Source organism: Miniopterus natalensis, chromosome 3 (assembly GCF_054644295.1).
Source record: "Miniopterus natalensis isolate mMinNat1 chromosome 3, mMinNat1.hap1, whole genome shotgun sequence".
Taxonomy (NCBI): Eukaryota; Metazoa; Chordata; class Mammalia; order Chiroptera; family Miniopteridae; genus Miniopterus; species Miniopterus natalensis.
The window spans coordinates 47,327,020-47,341,581 of NC_142083.1; the positions used below are offsets into that span (position 1 = coordinate 47,327,020).

General features: G+C 36.4%; 1 protein-coding gene across 1 annotated transcript; it reads right to left on the bottom strand.

Annotated features, from left to right (window-relative positions):
* Positions 1 to 83: 83 nt before the first annotated feature.
* LYSMD3 (LysM domain containing 3) lies at positions 84 to 12,567 on the bottom strand. The gene is made up of 3 exons (XM_016216184.2): positions 12,459 to 12,567; positions 8,932 to 9,197; positions 84 to 3,869 (listed from the first exon to the last, which is right to left on the bottom strand). The coding sequence occupies exons 2-3, from the start codon at positions 9,184 to 9,186 to the stop codon at positions 3,231 to 3,233; spliced, it is 894 nt and encodes a 297-aa protein (XP_016071670.1). The 5' UTR covers positions 9,187 to 9,197; positions 12,459 to 12,567; the 3' UTR covers positions 84 to 3,230.
* Between the last annotated feature and the right edge of the window lie 1,995 nt (positions 12,568 to 14,562).

A 14,562-nucleotide genomic window follows, 5' to 3' on the forward strand; every position in this document is an offset into this window, starting at 1 on the left:
TCTATCTTACACAGTGTCTTCATATCAGATAGTTCAAAGAGGAGAAAAGGTTTGCTTTATTAAATTAAACTCACCAGCTTCCATTTTAGATTGAATAAAAAATAGAAACTTTATTTTGGAGATCTTTTTAAAATATGAAAAATAAGGGGTAAAAAGTTTTAAAAAACAGTTTTACAAATGTACATGCTAACAATGTTCTACAATTCCATTTTGTATTTGTATAAAATACATTATACAAAAGATTTATAGTATTTGCATATATAAAAATTAAATATTGCATTCAGATATTTCTATGATCTAAAAGTGCAATATGCACATACTTAGAAGAAAAATACTTCCTGAGAAACATTGTTGTAATTCCAAATAATGATGATTCCCATTCCAAAGTGCCATTTAAAATACTTTTAAAAACTCCACTTTTACCCTATAGCACTTTGGATCCTTGCGTCATATTTCTAAAACTCTTAACTGTATCCTTCATATTCCCAAGTAGGTAATTTTAGAAGTAGATACCTTTAAAAAGAACTAATTATTAAGTAATGAACCATTATGGTTCATTGAAAGAACTCTTCAGGCCACTGAACAGCAAGTGGAGTCCAGAAAAAGAAAAGCTTTAGAAAACAAAAAGCCCTCTGCGTAAGTTAACATGTGGTCTTCTAATTCTTAATGTGGCCAGCAGACTCTATAGTTAGTTTTTCTTAAACAGCATTCATTAGTTCAAAACAACCTTAACCACTGGTACCCAGACTTAAAATCTCCCCTAAAAATAGATTTTTCTTCACTTAACTCCAGTTTTTTAAGTGAACCAAATGCAATGATTCACACACAGTTGTTACTTTTATAGTTGCACATATATATCTCTCTTCTAATGTGAAGCCTCAAAGTAAATTCAAATAAGGGTTTCAACACAATTAAAATTCACAATTTTTCTTATTTTATTAAGTTTTACAAAGTAACCTGCATTTGCTACAAATTTTGAGGTATATTAGTACTTTTTAAAAGCTAAAATTATTTATTAAATGCTTAGGAATTTTTTTCTTTTAAAAATGACACAACGATTAGAATCTATAATTCCATATATAACACAGAATTATAATTCAAATTATATTCAATTAAAAATATGTAATTCAGATATACAGAAAAAGTAAACTGCCTGTGTCATACGATGCTGTATTTCCTTCAAGGAATAGGACACTAACAAATATACAGTATACCTCACTACTTTAAAAATAACTTCTCTGGGAATCAGACCTCTCTATCACAATTTCAAAGTACCACTAGCAAAAAGGAATCACTGACTTTCCGTAATTTCACCACTTTGATGTAAACACAGTTCTTCAAAGGACATCTAGCCCATTCTACCTTAAAATAATCTGTATTTTCTTCCCTAAAACTTGATTTTCAGCAGGCTTAATAAATACAATGTAAACTGACCATGTTAACATTGAGCATAAATTAGAAAGTTCACACTCCTCTTTTCAAGATGCCCAAGGCACATTAAAACAGTGTTTTAAATTTTAAACTAAGAGTTACTCAAAGAATCAATTTGCTACAATTTCCATATTAACACTTTTTGGTAATTATCTAAGGTCCTCAAATACATATTTGACATCTCTGTCCTGTTTTTTTATACTTTGCTACTAAAGGTACATAAAACCCCATTTACCACATATATTTATTCCCACCACTTTGTATCAAGATTGGAGTTTGAAATACAAAGTGGTCAAAAAGCTGAATATTAAAATTAGGAAATAATGCCCAGAAAATGAGGTGGTATTATAGATCTTAAGGTACATACTTTATTATATAAAAAACAGGCAATCCAGACTCCACCGAATCTTGCTCCTAATGAATCATTTTGGTTACATTTTTAAAAACACATACTTTTAAAAATTAAATGATGGAATCAGTATGCAAATGCTTCTTATCTCGCAGACCCACAGATCTTAAAAGTGGCATTATCAAGCCCTTTTGATCATACACTTTTGGCCTCTGTTCCCCAATTTTATGCTATAGTTCAAGGGAAAAAAGGTTTAAGTTGGACATTTTTCTCTTTGAAAAACAGAGTTTAAGGGATCAATAAATAAAGCAATGTGTCGGTTATTGCTAATGCCAAAGGCATCTTTACTCATGCTTTTGCTTAATGAACCATTTCTGCAACAGACCTCAGAGGCAGACAATGAAAACTTGTTTTGACCCCATTAATTTGTGCTTGATAGTGAAAGTGGAGACAAATTTATACAGCCTGTGGTATGAATCCCATTGGACTATCTGAAATAATGCCTACTTTTAATTCTAAAACTTGTATTAGCTTACATATTTTATAAGGCATTAAATGTAATTAAGGCATGTTACTACATGTAACATAGCAACATCTTATCACAGTATGTAGGAAATCATTCTTTAAATAATGCTGACCAGTACATGTGTAACACTTTTAATCAAAGAATTACAAAAGTGCTTTCAAATATCAGAGGCAAATATGACTTAAAAATAAGAAGCAGAGGCAGCATTCTTTGAGAGACAAAGATTACTTTAGGTTCCTGACCTAATCCAGTGTTCTAGTGACCAACTGGCAACTTCCCAACCACAACACATTACTTTAGGGCTTAAAAATATTTAATTTCTATGTCAGCCTCTATTACAGACATCATACACTGCTTTCCTACCTCTGTGTCTACTTATGTCTTCATAGTGTATGTGCTAAACTTTTCAAAAGTTTTAAAATGGAGTATTAATAAGTATGTGGTATCATAAATAATTTTAGAATCAAACTTTTTTGCAACTAAATATTGTGATGGTTCATAGTAGTAAATTTTCTTCTGTTGCAGATATCTGGTGCTACCATTATTCTGCTTAATAAACATTAATAAGCTTAAACCAAAAAATAATTAAAGTTTAAACATAACTGGTCTTGCATAAGAAAAATGTTGTTTTCCAAGAACTTCCTAGACACATATTTAAATTCTTTTTGCTTTAAGCATTGATATAACAGATATATAGATTTACTGTTTTCAATATTGACAACTAACTGCGGGAATTTTATACTCAATCCATTTGTAAATGGCTCAAAAAAAAAGGTGAAAAACAAAAGCATCTTCAATGTCCCTAAATTCTGCTTTTGAAGTGGTTATTGAATATAACTGATTCACTACTTTCCAGATGAACATGTGATCACAAACACTGTAATTATGAGCTAATTGCTATGCTTTGTGTTGAGTAGCAGGAGACTAAGAATTTTGACTATATAGTTTATGATCATCTTGTTGGCCAAACGGTATTCCTTTAGTTGGAGCAATTCCATTTTCCATTTCTCTCTGCTGTGACGGGGGTGTGACTCCTGAATGCAAATGTGAAGAATCCACTGTTGAATGGTGGCTAACATCCACTTTAGCTAAAATTTCGTAATACAGCAAATAAAATACTGGCGTTATTATGCCCACTATTAGCATTATCACTACAGCTGTCCACCACCCTATTCCCCAGTCTGCTCCATAATAAGGATCCTTACGTTGAATGTTTCTGTTATCAGGTTCAAAACGTATTTGTTGTGCTGTTAAGGCAGACACCACCTCATTAAGGTTCTCTCTTTTGGTGTCTGTACATTTTACTAATTGTTCTATGTCTCGGTCTACTTCTTTTAAAAAGCTACCAGCTGAATCACTGGAAGAAAGAGAATCATTAAGTGACAGAATTTCCTGTTGCTCTGGAACGTACTGAACAGATGAAGGACGTGAAGCCTGTCTTCCTTTTGGAGGATATAGTGTTTCAGTCAACGAACTAAACTTTTTTACTGGAATTTTGACAGACCTAAGGGCAAAAAAGTCTTGATCGCTGATGAGATTGTTAACCCTCTTGATATCTGCTACCTGTAAAAGAAAATTTAAAAAAAAACATTCAACTGAATTCTCAATCAAAATAGAGGTAGCAATATTCATTCATCCCACTTATTTTGGGAGGGGGAAAAAGTTAAACTTAACTATTAGTAGTATTATCACACCCAGAGAAATTGTACTTTATTTGTGGATAACAGTTCTACACCCCTTTGGATTTACCAGTCTTAGGAAATCACCAATGAACCTTTTACCATCTCCCACGTTTAATGGCCCTAATGCCAGCTATTTAAGTAGATTCTAGGATGTATGTCTAAAATGCAGATGAATGATCTTAACTAGAGATATATATTTGTGGGTTACCAGCAAAAATGGTAACTGGAGTTACAAGAGTAGATGGATTCACTAGAAAGACAGGAGTAAAAGGTGACATAGGAAAGACCCCTGAGGAATACCAACGTTTGAAGGGTATGCTGAGTAAGAGAAATCCACAAAGGAGATTAAGAGTGACCAGGAAAGCAATAGATGACAGTGGTTATAAGCATGGACTATCTGGGTTTGAAGCATGGCTGACACTTTCTAGCTGTCTGATTTGGGGCAAGTTCTTTAACCTCTCTGAAATTCGGTTTCCACATATGTAAAATGACATATGGTTGTTGTAAAGATTAATAAATTAAAATGTATGAAGGACATTTAGAAAAGGGATATACAGTATAGAATGTTATGCAAACATTAGCTGTTCTTAAATATTAGTAACAGGAAAATCAGAAACCTGCAGTATCAAGGTCAAACAAAGGGTTTTTAGGAGGGAGTGAACTGAATCAATGGTAGATTACTGGTCAAGTCCATTGAATACTGAGAGAGTTCTAGTTGGAAAAATCATCTCCCATGAAGTGCACGTGGGGGAGGAGGGAGAGAGGACTGAAGAGTAAGTAGGAGATAAGACAGTAGAGATAAGGGTCCTTTGTCATATTACTACCTCAATATTGTTTTATCTTAAGGCAAAAGAAGATACCTTGACAACCAACAAAACAAAAAGAAAACCAACCAAATGGGAGATGTTATTTGCAAACAACAGCTCTGACAAGGGGTTAATATCCAAAATATATAAAGAATTCATACAACTCAACACCAAACAAACAATCCAATTAAAAATAGGCAGGGACCTGAGAAGACACTTTTCCTAAGACATATAAATGGCTAACAATATCTATGAAAAGATTCTCAATTTCGCTGGCTATTAGGGAAATGCAAATCAAAACCACAATGATAGCCCTGGTCATTGTGGTTCAGTTAGTTGGGCATTGTTCCATGCACCAAAAGGTTGCCAGTTTGATTCCTAGTAGGGACAGTAGGGGTTGGGGCTCCATTCCAGTAGGGGCCATGCAGGAGGCAGCCAATCTATGTTTCACTTTCACACGATGTTTCTCTAACTCCCTCTCTCTTCCTCTCTAAAAATCAATAAACAAAAACAAAAAACTACAATGACACACCACCTCATATCTGGTAGAATGGTTATTATCAACAGAAAAGTAGTAAGTGTTGGAGAGGTTGTGGGGGAAAATGAACCCTCATTCACTGCTGGTCAGAGTGTAAACTGGTACAGCCACTATGGAAAACAGTATGGAGGCACTTCAAAAAATTAAGAATAGAGTTACCATATGACCCAGCAAACCCTCTTCTGGGTTATTTTCACAAAAAATTAGGAAACATTTATTCGCAAAGATTTATGAACCCCTATGTTCATTGCAGCATTATACACAGTAGCCAAAACATGGAAACAACCTACGTGTCCTTCAATGGCTGACTGAATAAATGAGATGTGGTACATATATACAGTGCAATACTACCCAACCATAAGAAAAGATGAAATACTGCCATTTGGGACAACATGGATGGGTCTTGAGAATACCATGCTAAGTGAAATAAGTCAGACAGAAAAAGTCAAGAACTGTATTTCACTCGTATGTGGGATATGAAACTGAAAGTAACAAATGAACAAACAAGAAAAACAAAAACTCATAGGCACAGACAACAGTACGGTGGTTACTGGAGGAAAGGGGGGTAGGAAATAGTAAAGGGTAAAGGGGGTCAAATACATGGCGATGGAAGATTTGACTTTGGGTGGTGGGCACACAACGCAATACACAGATGTATCAGAACTGTACACTTGAAACCTATATAATTTTATTAACCAGTATCACCCCAATAAATTTAAACAAACAAAAAAAGATTTATTTACAAACCCCAAAGCCTGACCCTATTTTCTTTAAATGTTCCCTTGCTTGATTATACTCTAATAATTGCTTAATACTCTCTCTGAACTAGGCTTCTGAGGTTTAGTATCTACCTAGGTTCTCTCTCTGAATAGACCTATATTTTCTGTTATACTAATTTGCTTGGAAGCATTCAGGATTCCAACCTTGGACTTTTTGGTTTATTACTCTTTTATAACTGGCAATTTTTAAATAATTCCTATTACTGAATATAAGTGGGATACAGCACTAAGTACTGTATTTTTTAAATGATAAATCCTTTGGTAAGGTTAATCTTTTTTTTGCTACTTGAGCATTGCTAATCTTAACTCCCTAATTCTGTATCAATTTTCCCACTACTATGGCCCCAATGCCATCTTTCCTCTGTTAAGCTAATTACTTTTCATGAGTCTTCATTCTAAATGAGGAATCAGCTGACATATCATGTGATTACCCCCAAATACATTTTCTATCAGCTTCTCTATTCTTACTAACAAATACTTTAGTCTAAGCCCTGATCATCTTCATTTGGATTATTCCAATACCCTCTCTCCTGGATCCCGTCCATTTCACCAGGAGGTTCCCCTATCACTTTGCAGCACTCTTGTTAAAACCATACAGTGTTCTCTTTCTTACTATTGGGGTAAAATTTTCATTAGTTTTCTGAAAGTGTTTCACCCCAATCAGTCTATGACACTCATTTCTGAAATACCTATTAAATTTCCAGTTGTTCACCTTATTTCCTCCTTGAAATCTTCTCTACATCGCTGTCATATGCCAGAAATACTTTCTCCTTTTCACCTACCTCACTGAAAATACGACCTATTTTTAATCATTCAGATGGGATTTCAAATTTCTCTTCTAAGGAAACTTTCCAGGTTCATGAAAAACTAATGAAGCTGGACCACACTTGTCACTACAAATCACATATTCTCATGTTTATTTGCATTAAAAACTAAATCAGATTTTCTGATTAAATGGTATTGCCATACATGAATTGCCCCCCAAAAAACAAACCCCAGCTCTTCTACCTCATCAAGAAATGCATTTCAAAGACATATATTATTACTTTTTAAAAAATATTTTTATTAATTTTAGAGGGAGAGACAGAAACATAGATGAGAAACATTGATTGGCTGCCTCCTGCATACCCCCTACTGGGGATCAAGCCCACAACCTGGGCTTGTGCCCTGACTGGGTATTGAGACAGTGACCTCTTGGTGCACAGGACGATCCACTGAGCCACACTGGCCGGGCTTTGTTAAACTTTTAAATAAAAACTTATAATATGTTTTGATCAATTTTGAATAATTGCAATAATTATTATCCAGAAAAAAAACAATACATAGAATGTCATGGTTATAGTAGATTTTAAAAATTCAATTTAAATATATATATGTGTGTGTTTGTGTATATATATGTTTACAAATATATAGGGGGTCCCAAAAATGTATACACACACTTTTAATAATTATAAAGGCAGTGTTTATTAAAATACATTTAATTTTCAAAATTGAGCTATCAGCTGTTAAAGTGTATATACCTTTTTTTTGGGACAACCTGTATGTGGGTATTTCTATTTCAGATAACTATGACAGGTAATCATAAAAAGTTTTCAAGTATAAAAATAATTTACATTATGAAAGATTTTGGGGGTGAGAATGAAAATATTAACCAAGGAGAAAATGATATAAAATTTCATGCTTATAAAAAAAGAGCATATATATTATATCTATATGTTTACATGAATTAGTTCAGGTAGCAAATCCTAAATTAGTATTTAGAATTCCATGCCTACATTAAAGACTATTCTAAAGTCTTATTTTAAAATATCAATATTGATGTTATAAAAATTATATCTTTGTAACTATTTTAAGTCATTAGGAAATATTTAAGAAGTTCGCTTTAAAATGTGCAAAGAGGCACATGACACATACATTTCAAAATTCTATTGGCAGTATGAGAATAAAAAGTTTGAAAACCAATGTTCTAAACAGTCTCCATATCAATGTGTTTACATGAAAACAGAGTCCATGCTAAGGATGCAAAATAGAAATGACAGATATAAAATGGGTTTAAACAGTTTAATATCTACTAAAATGAGAAATATACCTTTCCTTTTAGCTATCAATCCCACTTTTGGAATCTATTCTACAGAAATAAAAGTACCTCCATTTAAAGATATAATTGTGATGATACAGCACAATGCAAACATGGGAAAAATCCTGACTATCCATGAGTATGAGATGGCTTAATAATTATGGTATAACTATACTATGGAAAATTACATAGCTATATAAAATAATGAGTTAGATCTATAAGACTATGAAGGAATATCCATGATAAATTAAGAAATGAAAAAGATAAAGGCAACTTGCAGAGTAATTGAGATGGTATAAACCAATTTTAAAAACACAAAAATCACCAATCTCCCAAGAATTTTATTTTTATATATACATATACATACATATGTATGTATATTCTTAAAAGCACAAAAAAAGCATGAAAAGAAATGCAAGTGTGTTATCGCAGGAAATTGGGTCAGGGAAAAACTTCCTATATATTTCTACATTCTCTTACAACTTGGATAAGGAAGAAAAGATAACATATTTGGGTGTTATTCAGTATTGAAAACAGAAGCAAGGATTTAGAAATAAGAAATTCAAGTATTCACTTTAAAATTTAAAAAGTTAACATCCACCAACATGATACAGATTTCTATGGAAAGAAGAAAAGAGGAGGGGAGGGAAGCAAGATAAAAAGGCACAGAATTTATTTCAATTTGTTCTATGAACAAATAATTTGTTTTGGACTGTATTATGCAAAATGAAATTAAAACTTACCGTACAACAGTATTGAAGGGCTATTGCATTTAAAGTATCTCCTTCCTGTATATCTTTTGTTAATACTATGATGTCATCAAGTCTATCTCTTGATGTACTTCTTCGGACCTTCTCTTTTCCTCTGGACCGAAGCTCATACACTTCCGCATCCTCCTCCAACACATCAGTCTCTGTACAATTTCCAAATGCATGTACTTGACCGCTTGAATGAACTCCTGGAAGAGGAAAACTACGATTCTGATGCCTTCCTGCCATAATGTCAAAACCTGGGCGGGGGGGAGAAGGCAAAGAAAACTTTGAAATGCAGCCGATCCATTGGACTGATTTTACATGAACCGTAATTCAGGACACTTTGTCTTTTTTTTTTTTTTTTTTTAAGAATGGTTTTAGTTATTTAGAAATTTAGGTTCAAGTTTTATAGCTGTCAAAGTACAATGAAAATATCTGGCAGTGGAGACAAGGGAATGGGACGAAGAGGTAATCCATTCTTATAGACGATAAATCACAAAACATGTAAGGGTGATTACATTTTAACAAGGACAGATTGCTACAATCTTTTTGTAGGTCAAAAAATTAAGCTTCCCTTATTTTGAGTATGAGAATAAAATGAAAGAAATAATTTTATATTATCTTTAAAATGTGTGAGATTATATATACACAATTTATAGTTCTGATGGAATCAATGTTTTATAGGTACACACAAATACTTTTATAAACCCAAAACTTTTCGCTTGTTCTGCATTTTAAGTGTATGTGGGGTTGAAATATCTTTTGTACTACCTACCTACCTCTTTGGATCGTGTTGACACTATTATTTATATGTACTACAGTAAGTGATTTTTATATAGGTTATGATTTTGCTCTTGACCTGGGATTTTTCTTCTCTGGAAGCTTTTCACCAAACTTTAACTTATCAAGTCCTCCTCAAACTCAATTTACAGTCCATAAACACTGTGAACAGATTTTAGGTCACTATGTGCATTTCTACTTCAGAAAAGACATTATAAAACTGACTGAGAGCTGACCTAAATTAAAAACATGTATCCATTAATACTTTTTGTTTTATTGCATACTCACTCTCAACTCACCTTCAACAAGCTGATTTATTCTCATTAAAAGTGAACAATATGAGAACAGGCTAATTCCACGTTCCCAGTTTTAGCTTGAAGAACTGAGCATTTAGTACCCTGGTGAAGGATAATCAGCATGCAAGGAAAATGGAAAAGGAATGTTCAGAGGAGGAGGAAACCATGTATCATAAAAGCCAAGGTAAAATGATGTCTCAAAAGGACTTGTGAATATTATGAACAAGTACCAAGTGAAAAAGAGAAAAAAGAAATCAGAAAAGACAAACTCTGAAAGTCTGTGGAGTCTGGATGACAATAGATTATGCTTTCTATGTAGGCACATACTTATAAGAAATTTGGAACAATTTCATATAATTGAACCCAATCCTTGAAAACCAGTTTCTGACCCTGTTCTATGGCAACATAATGCTTTAAAAAAACTCAAGGGTTTCCATTCAGGTAACACAGGTAACTAATAGCTATATATTAAGTAGATTACTTCACCTGTTCCTCCAGGTGCTACTTTATTACCTACCATGAACTGGGACTCCTAACTTGACAGCCCCCACAGTTTACATTTCAAAGGCAATTTTTAAGGCATGAACAATGCTTTCAAGGAATTCTAACACAATAAACTTGTTTTAATACCACAATAAATTAAGGCATTTTATTTTTATTTAATTCTCAAAACTGAAAGAGACCGGCAGGCGTGGCTCAGCAGTTGAGCATCAACCTATGATCCAGGAGATCACTGTTCCATTCCCAGTCCGGCACACCCATGGGTTGTGAGCTGGATCCCCTGTGGGGGGCATGCAGGAGGCAGCACATCAATGACTCTCTCATCATTGATGTTTCTCTCTCTCTCCCTAAAATCAATAAAGACATTTTTAAAAAATTTTTTTAAAAAGCTTCAAGAGCCCAGCTGGCCGTGGCTCAACCGTTGAGCGTCAACCTAGGATCCAGGCGATCGGGGCTTGATTCCGGGTCAGGGCACAGGCCCGGGTTGTCGGCTGCAGCCGATCAATGCCTCTCTCATCATTGATGTTTCTCTCTCTCTCCCTCTCCTTTCCTCTCTCTGAAATCAATAAAGATATGGTTTTTTTTTTAAAAAAAAAAAAGCTTAAAGAATATCTCACCTTTACTTAAAATCAGTAATAGTTTTATTTCCACTTATTTAACCAAGATTTTTCTATCCCATGTCTTCAATCTAGGGAATATCTGTGAATTCTGTGATTCGTAGGCACGTTTTATACATATGTATATTTCTCTAGGGAAAATATTTACTATTTTCGTATTCTCAAAAGGAGTCCATGACTTTAAAAAGTTAACCACTTAATATACAGCAATTTAAACATGGCTATAGTGTTTCAGTTATGCCACCTGTTAAAATTTTTCTACCTCAAATTCTGTTCTTAGAACCCCAAACTGGCTTAGCACAGCTGAAAGTCACCGAGCAATGCCCAAAAGCCATTTTAGATATTTATATCAACCTCTGTCCATGATATATTGCTAAATAATATTTGAAGACTCAACTTTATCCGTCTCACTATCTCTTAATTCTCCCTTGTAATGAAACGCAGGCAGCAGTATACCACAAACTGGTATTCTGTTTCTAAGTGATCAAGAACTGGTTGTGTGTCTAACTGCAGTGAGAAGCTAGACTTTGGCCCAGGCAGATAATTATCTGAGCCAACTATATACAGATTAGGAAGTACACAGTCCTCACGTCACCTGACTCAATTTTCTTCACTTGTTCTAATTCTCATCGAGCAAGAAAAAAGCCCGAACCCGCTCTTCAGAAAATTAAAACAAGTCTGCCTGCTATATAGATTACAAGCGTTCACAAAAATTACCAATGAATTCATCAGTTCAGTCTGTAGGTAAAAATGGTTTTCCAAACACCTGCATAACTGCTGCTGGCTGTTTCGCTTTGACAGTCCGTAAACAGCAAACCATAGGAGGGCCCTGTACCAGGCAGTTCACACCCGGACTGAACCACTGGGACGTATCCTCCAGAGCCAATTCCGTTTTTAAAAACGTAACTTCCCTCCCTCTCCATTCCACAAGCCTAGTTTTTCTTTTCCGTGTTATCCCCTGCAATGATTAAACCTCAGATTTTTACGTCACACCATCACACTTGGACGATGTGGACAAGATGCCGTTAGCGAATATTCAATACAAACATGAAGTTGTGGGAGAACCAAAGTGGGTGAAAAACAAGTCGCTCGGGAAATCGGGCACGTAGAAATCCTTACTCTTAGCCTCAGTTTCCCCAACAATAAATGTAACCAGGGGCTTTGGAGGGGTTGGTATCCAAGGTGTCTACCTCCAGGTCTCCCCCGGCCGCCCCAGGCACAACCGCAGCCAATGGCCCCGCGTCGCCTCCAGCTCCGGCCCCGCCGGGGCCCAACCCCGCCGTCTGGGACGGAGCCACTCCCCACCTCTCGCCGCCATCTTTACCTGTTCCGTTAACACGGGGGACGCCAGGAGGAGACCGCTGCCAAGTCCGCCACCGCTGCCGTCCCGGGCAAGTTCATGGCCGAACCTCCGTCTCCGGCTGCCACCGTTCTCCTCCTACACCGCCGCCGCCGCCGCTACGGAGGCCAAAGTCCCCGCCTTCCCCGCCGTGCGCCGCCGCCACGTCCGCAAACCTGCCGTGCGTCATCGCGTCAAGTGGGCGGCGGTGGGAAGGGGCGGGGGCGGAAGCGCAGGGCGGGGGCGTGAGGGCGAGCTCAGGACCCCGGGCTCGCCAACCACAGGCTCCCGCCGGGCGCGCACGCGCAGGGTCTCCGCCGGGGCCGGGGGCGGGGCCGAGTTCCAGCCGCGCTCCTCCCTCCCTCCTCGGCCACGCCCCGTTACCCCCAGTGTTGCGCTCCGCCGGGCGAAGGCTTCAGGCTGACCCGGGTCCCGGGGCGACCTGCTGGTCCTGCCTTTGTCTCTCATCCACTCGCGCCCTGCAGAACTGTCTAGAAAGCATTGAGTGGGGCAGGTGCTGAGGATGGGCGCAGGGCCGCCGTGCGGTTTTTGTGCTGCATCTGGGGATTTCTGTAGGGTGCGGCTGGACGCGCAAAAGCGCAGTGACGACGTCGATGTTTTAGAAAATTGTGCTACACTTATTTCTCTTTACGCTGAAGCCTCTAGTCTGAAGAAGAGGCAGAGCATTGAAGAAACACCCTTCGGGCGGCGGAAGACAGTTGTTGCAGCCTTTGTGTTTCTCGGTGAGGAAAGTGAGCCACCTAGAGTCCAGCCCTGGGAAATCTTTGCGCTCCAGCCCGGGTTCTCAGGCCTCCTGCTCTCAGTGACACAAAGCCCTCTGTAAATTGTACTTACTTTGTTTTGAAAAATAATTGAAAGTCATTGGTACTTACAGGTGAGGTGTGTGAGATATTAGTTTGTTCAATAACGAACAAATTAGTTCAATGACTTCATACGTCATTTTCCTTATGACTTGACTAAATTAGTATGATAATGTACTTGAATTTATGTAAACTTCAACCCCTTGTGCGTGCAGCAAAAAATTTTAAACATGCAATACGTGACTATTTAGTCAGGGGCACTGATCTCTTTTCCTTAAGACTGTCAAACAACAACAAAAATGACAACAGCCAACACAACAATGTCAGGTGTGAATGCCCTGTCTTGAACCACAAGTACAGGGTGTCCCCCCAAAATGCATACACTGTTTAACAGCTCATAACTTAATTTTGAAAATTAAGTGTATTTTAGTAAACACTGCCTTTATAATTATTCAAAATGAGTGTATATATTTTTTGCAACTATATATATATATATATATATATATATATACTCTATTATATGACCATATATATATATATATATATGGTCATATAATAGAGTTGTAGTTTACTGGTCACATGCCTAATAGGGTTGCATCTGATTGGTTAATTCTTGGTACCAGACACCCTTATATACATGTATAAGCACCTGATTTTTTAAAAAGTCATTTTGGAGCAAAAAGTGTTGGTAATTACTATTTTTTTGGTAAATCAATCAACATTATACCTATTTTTTGTCAGATCAGCAAAAAGTATATTTTTTGGGTGTGCCACAAAATTTTAATAATTAATTTGTGTGCAATGAGATGAAAAAGGTTGAAAATCACTGGTGTAAAGCATTTTAATGATGGGTGTAACGTCTCCCATTGTTGATATTACAGACTTTGCACTTTGACAACCGTATGACAATATACATTTTAGATCCAAACAGGCAATGTGTAGGGTGCAGAGCACTTCTTTTCAAAATGTCTGAATACAGTATTTATGCATCATGAAGCCTTTGAAGCTTTGTTTTAAATTATTTTCAAAGAGTATGTTTTTTGTTTTCTGGGAAGTGTCTCAGTAGAGGTTAGGAATTCGGTATTGCAATATTTTTCTTTTATTTGAGGGGATAGGCACTGTGCTCCACAATGTGACAAAAAGAACTGCAGGAGAGAAAGACTTAAGAAAATTTTTTTAAAGTTTGTCAGAGCCGTTCTGTGTGCCATTGCCCTTGTGACACCCCTGTCTGTAACCATTTATCACTGCGACATTTTCTCATCAGTAGA

Bases quoted from the DNA above. Each gene is read 5' to 3' on its own strand.
- LYSMD3 (XM_016216184.2), bottom strand. From the start codon at position 9,186: ATGGCAGGAAGGCATCAGAATCGTAGTTTTCCTCTTCCAGGAGTTCAT. The intron at 3,870-8,931 runs GTAAGTTTTAAT...TTTCTTTTACAG, and splicing joins CCCTTCAATACTGTTGTACG to GTAGCAGATATCAAGAGGGT.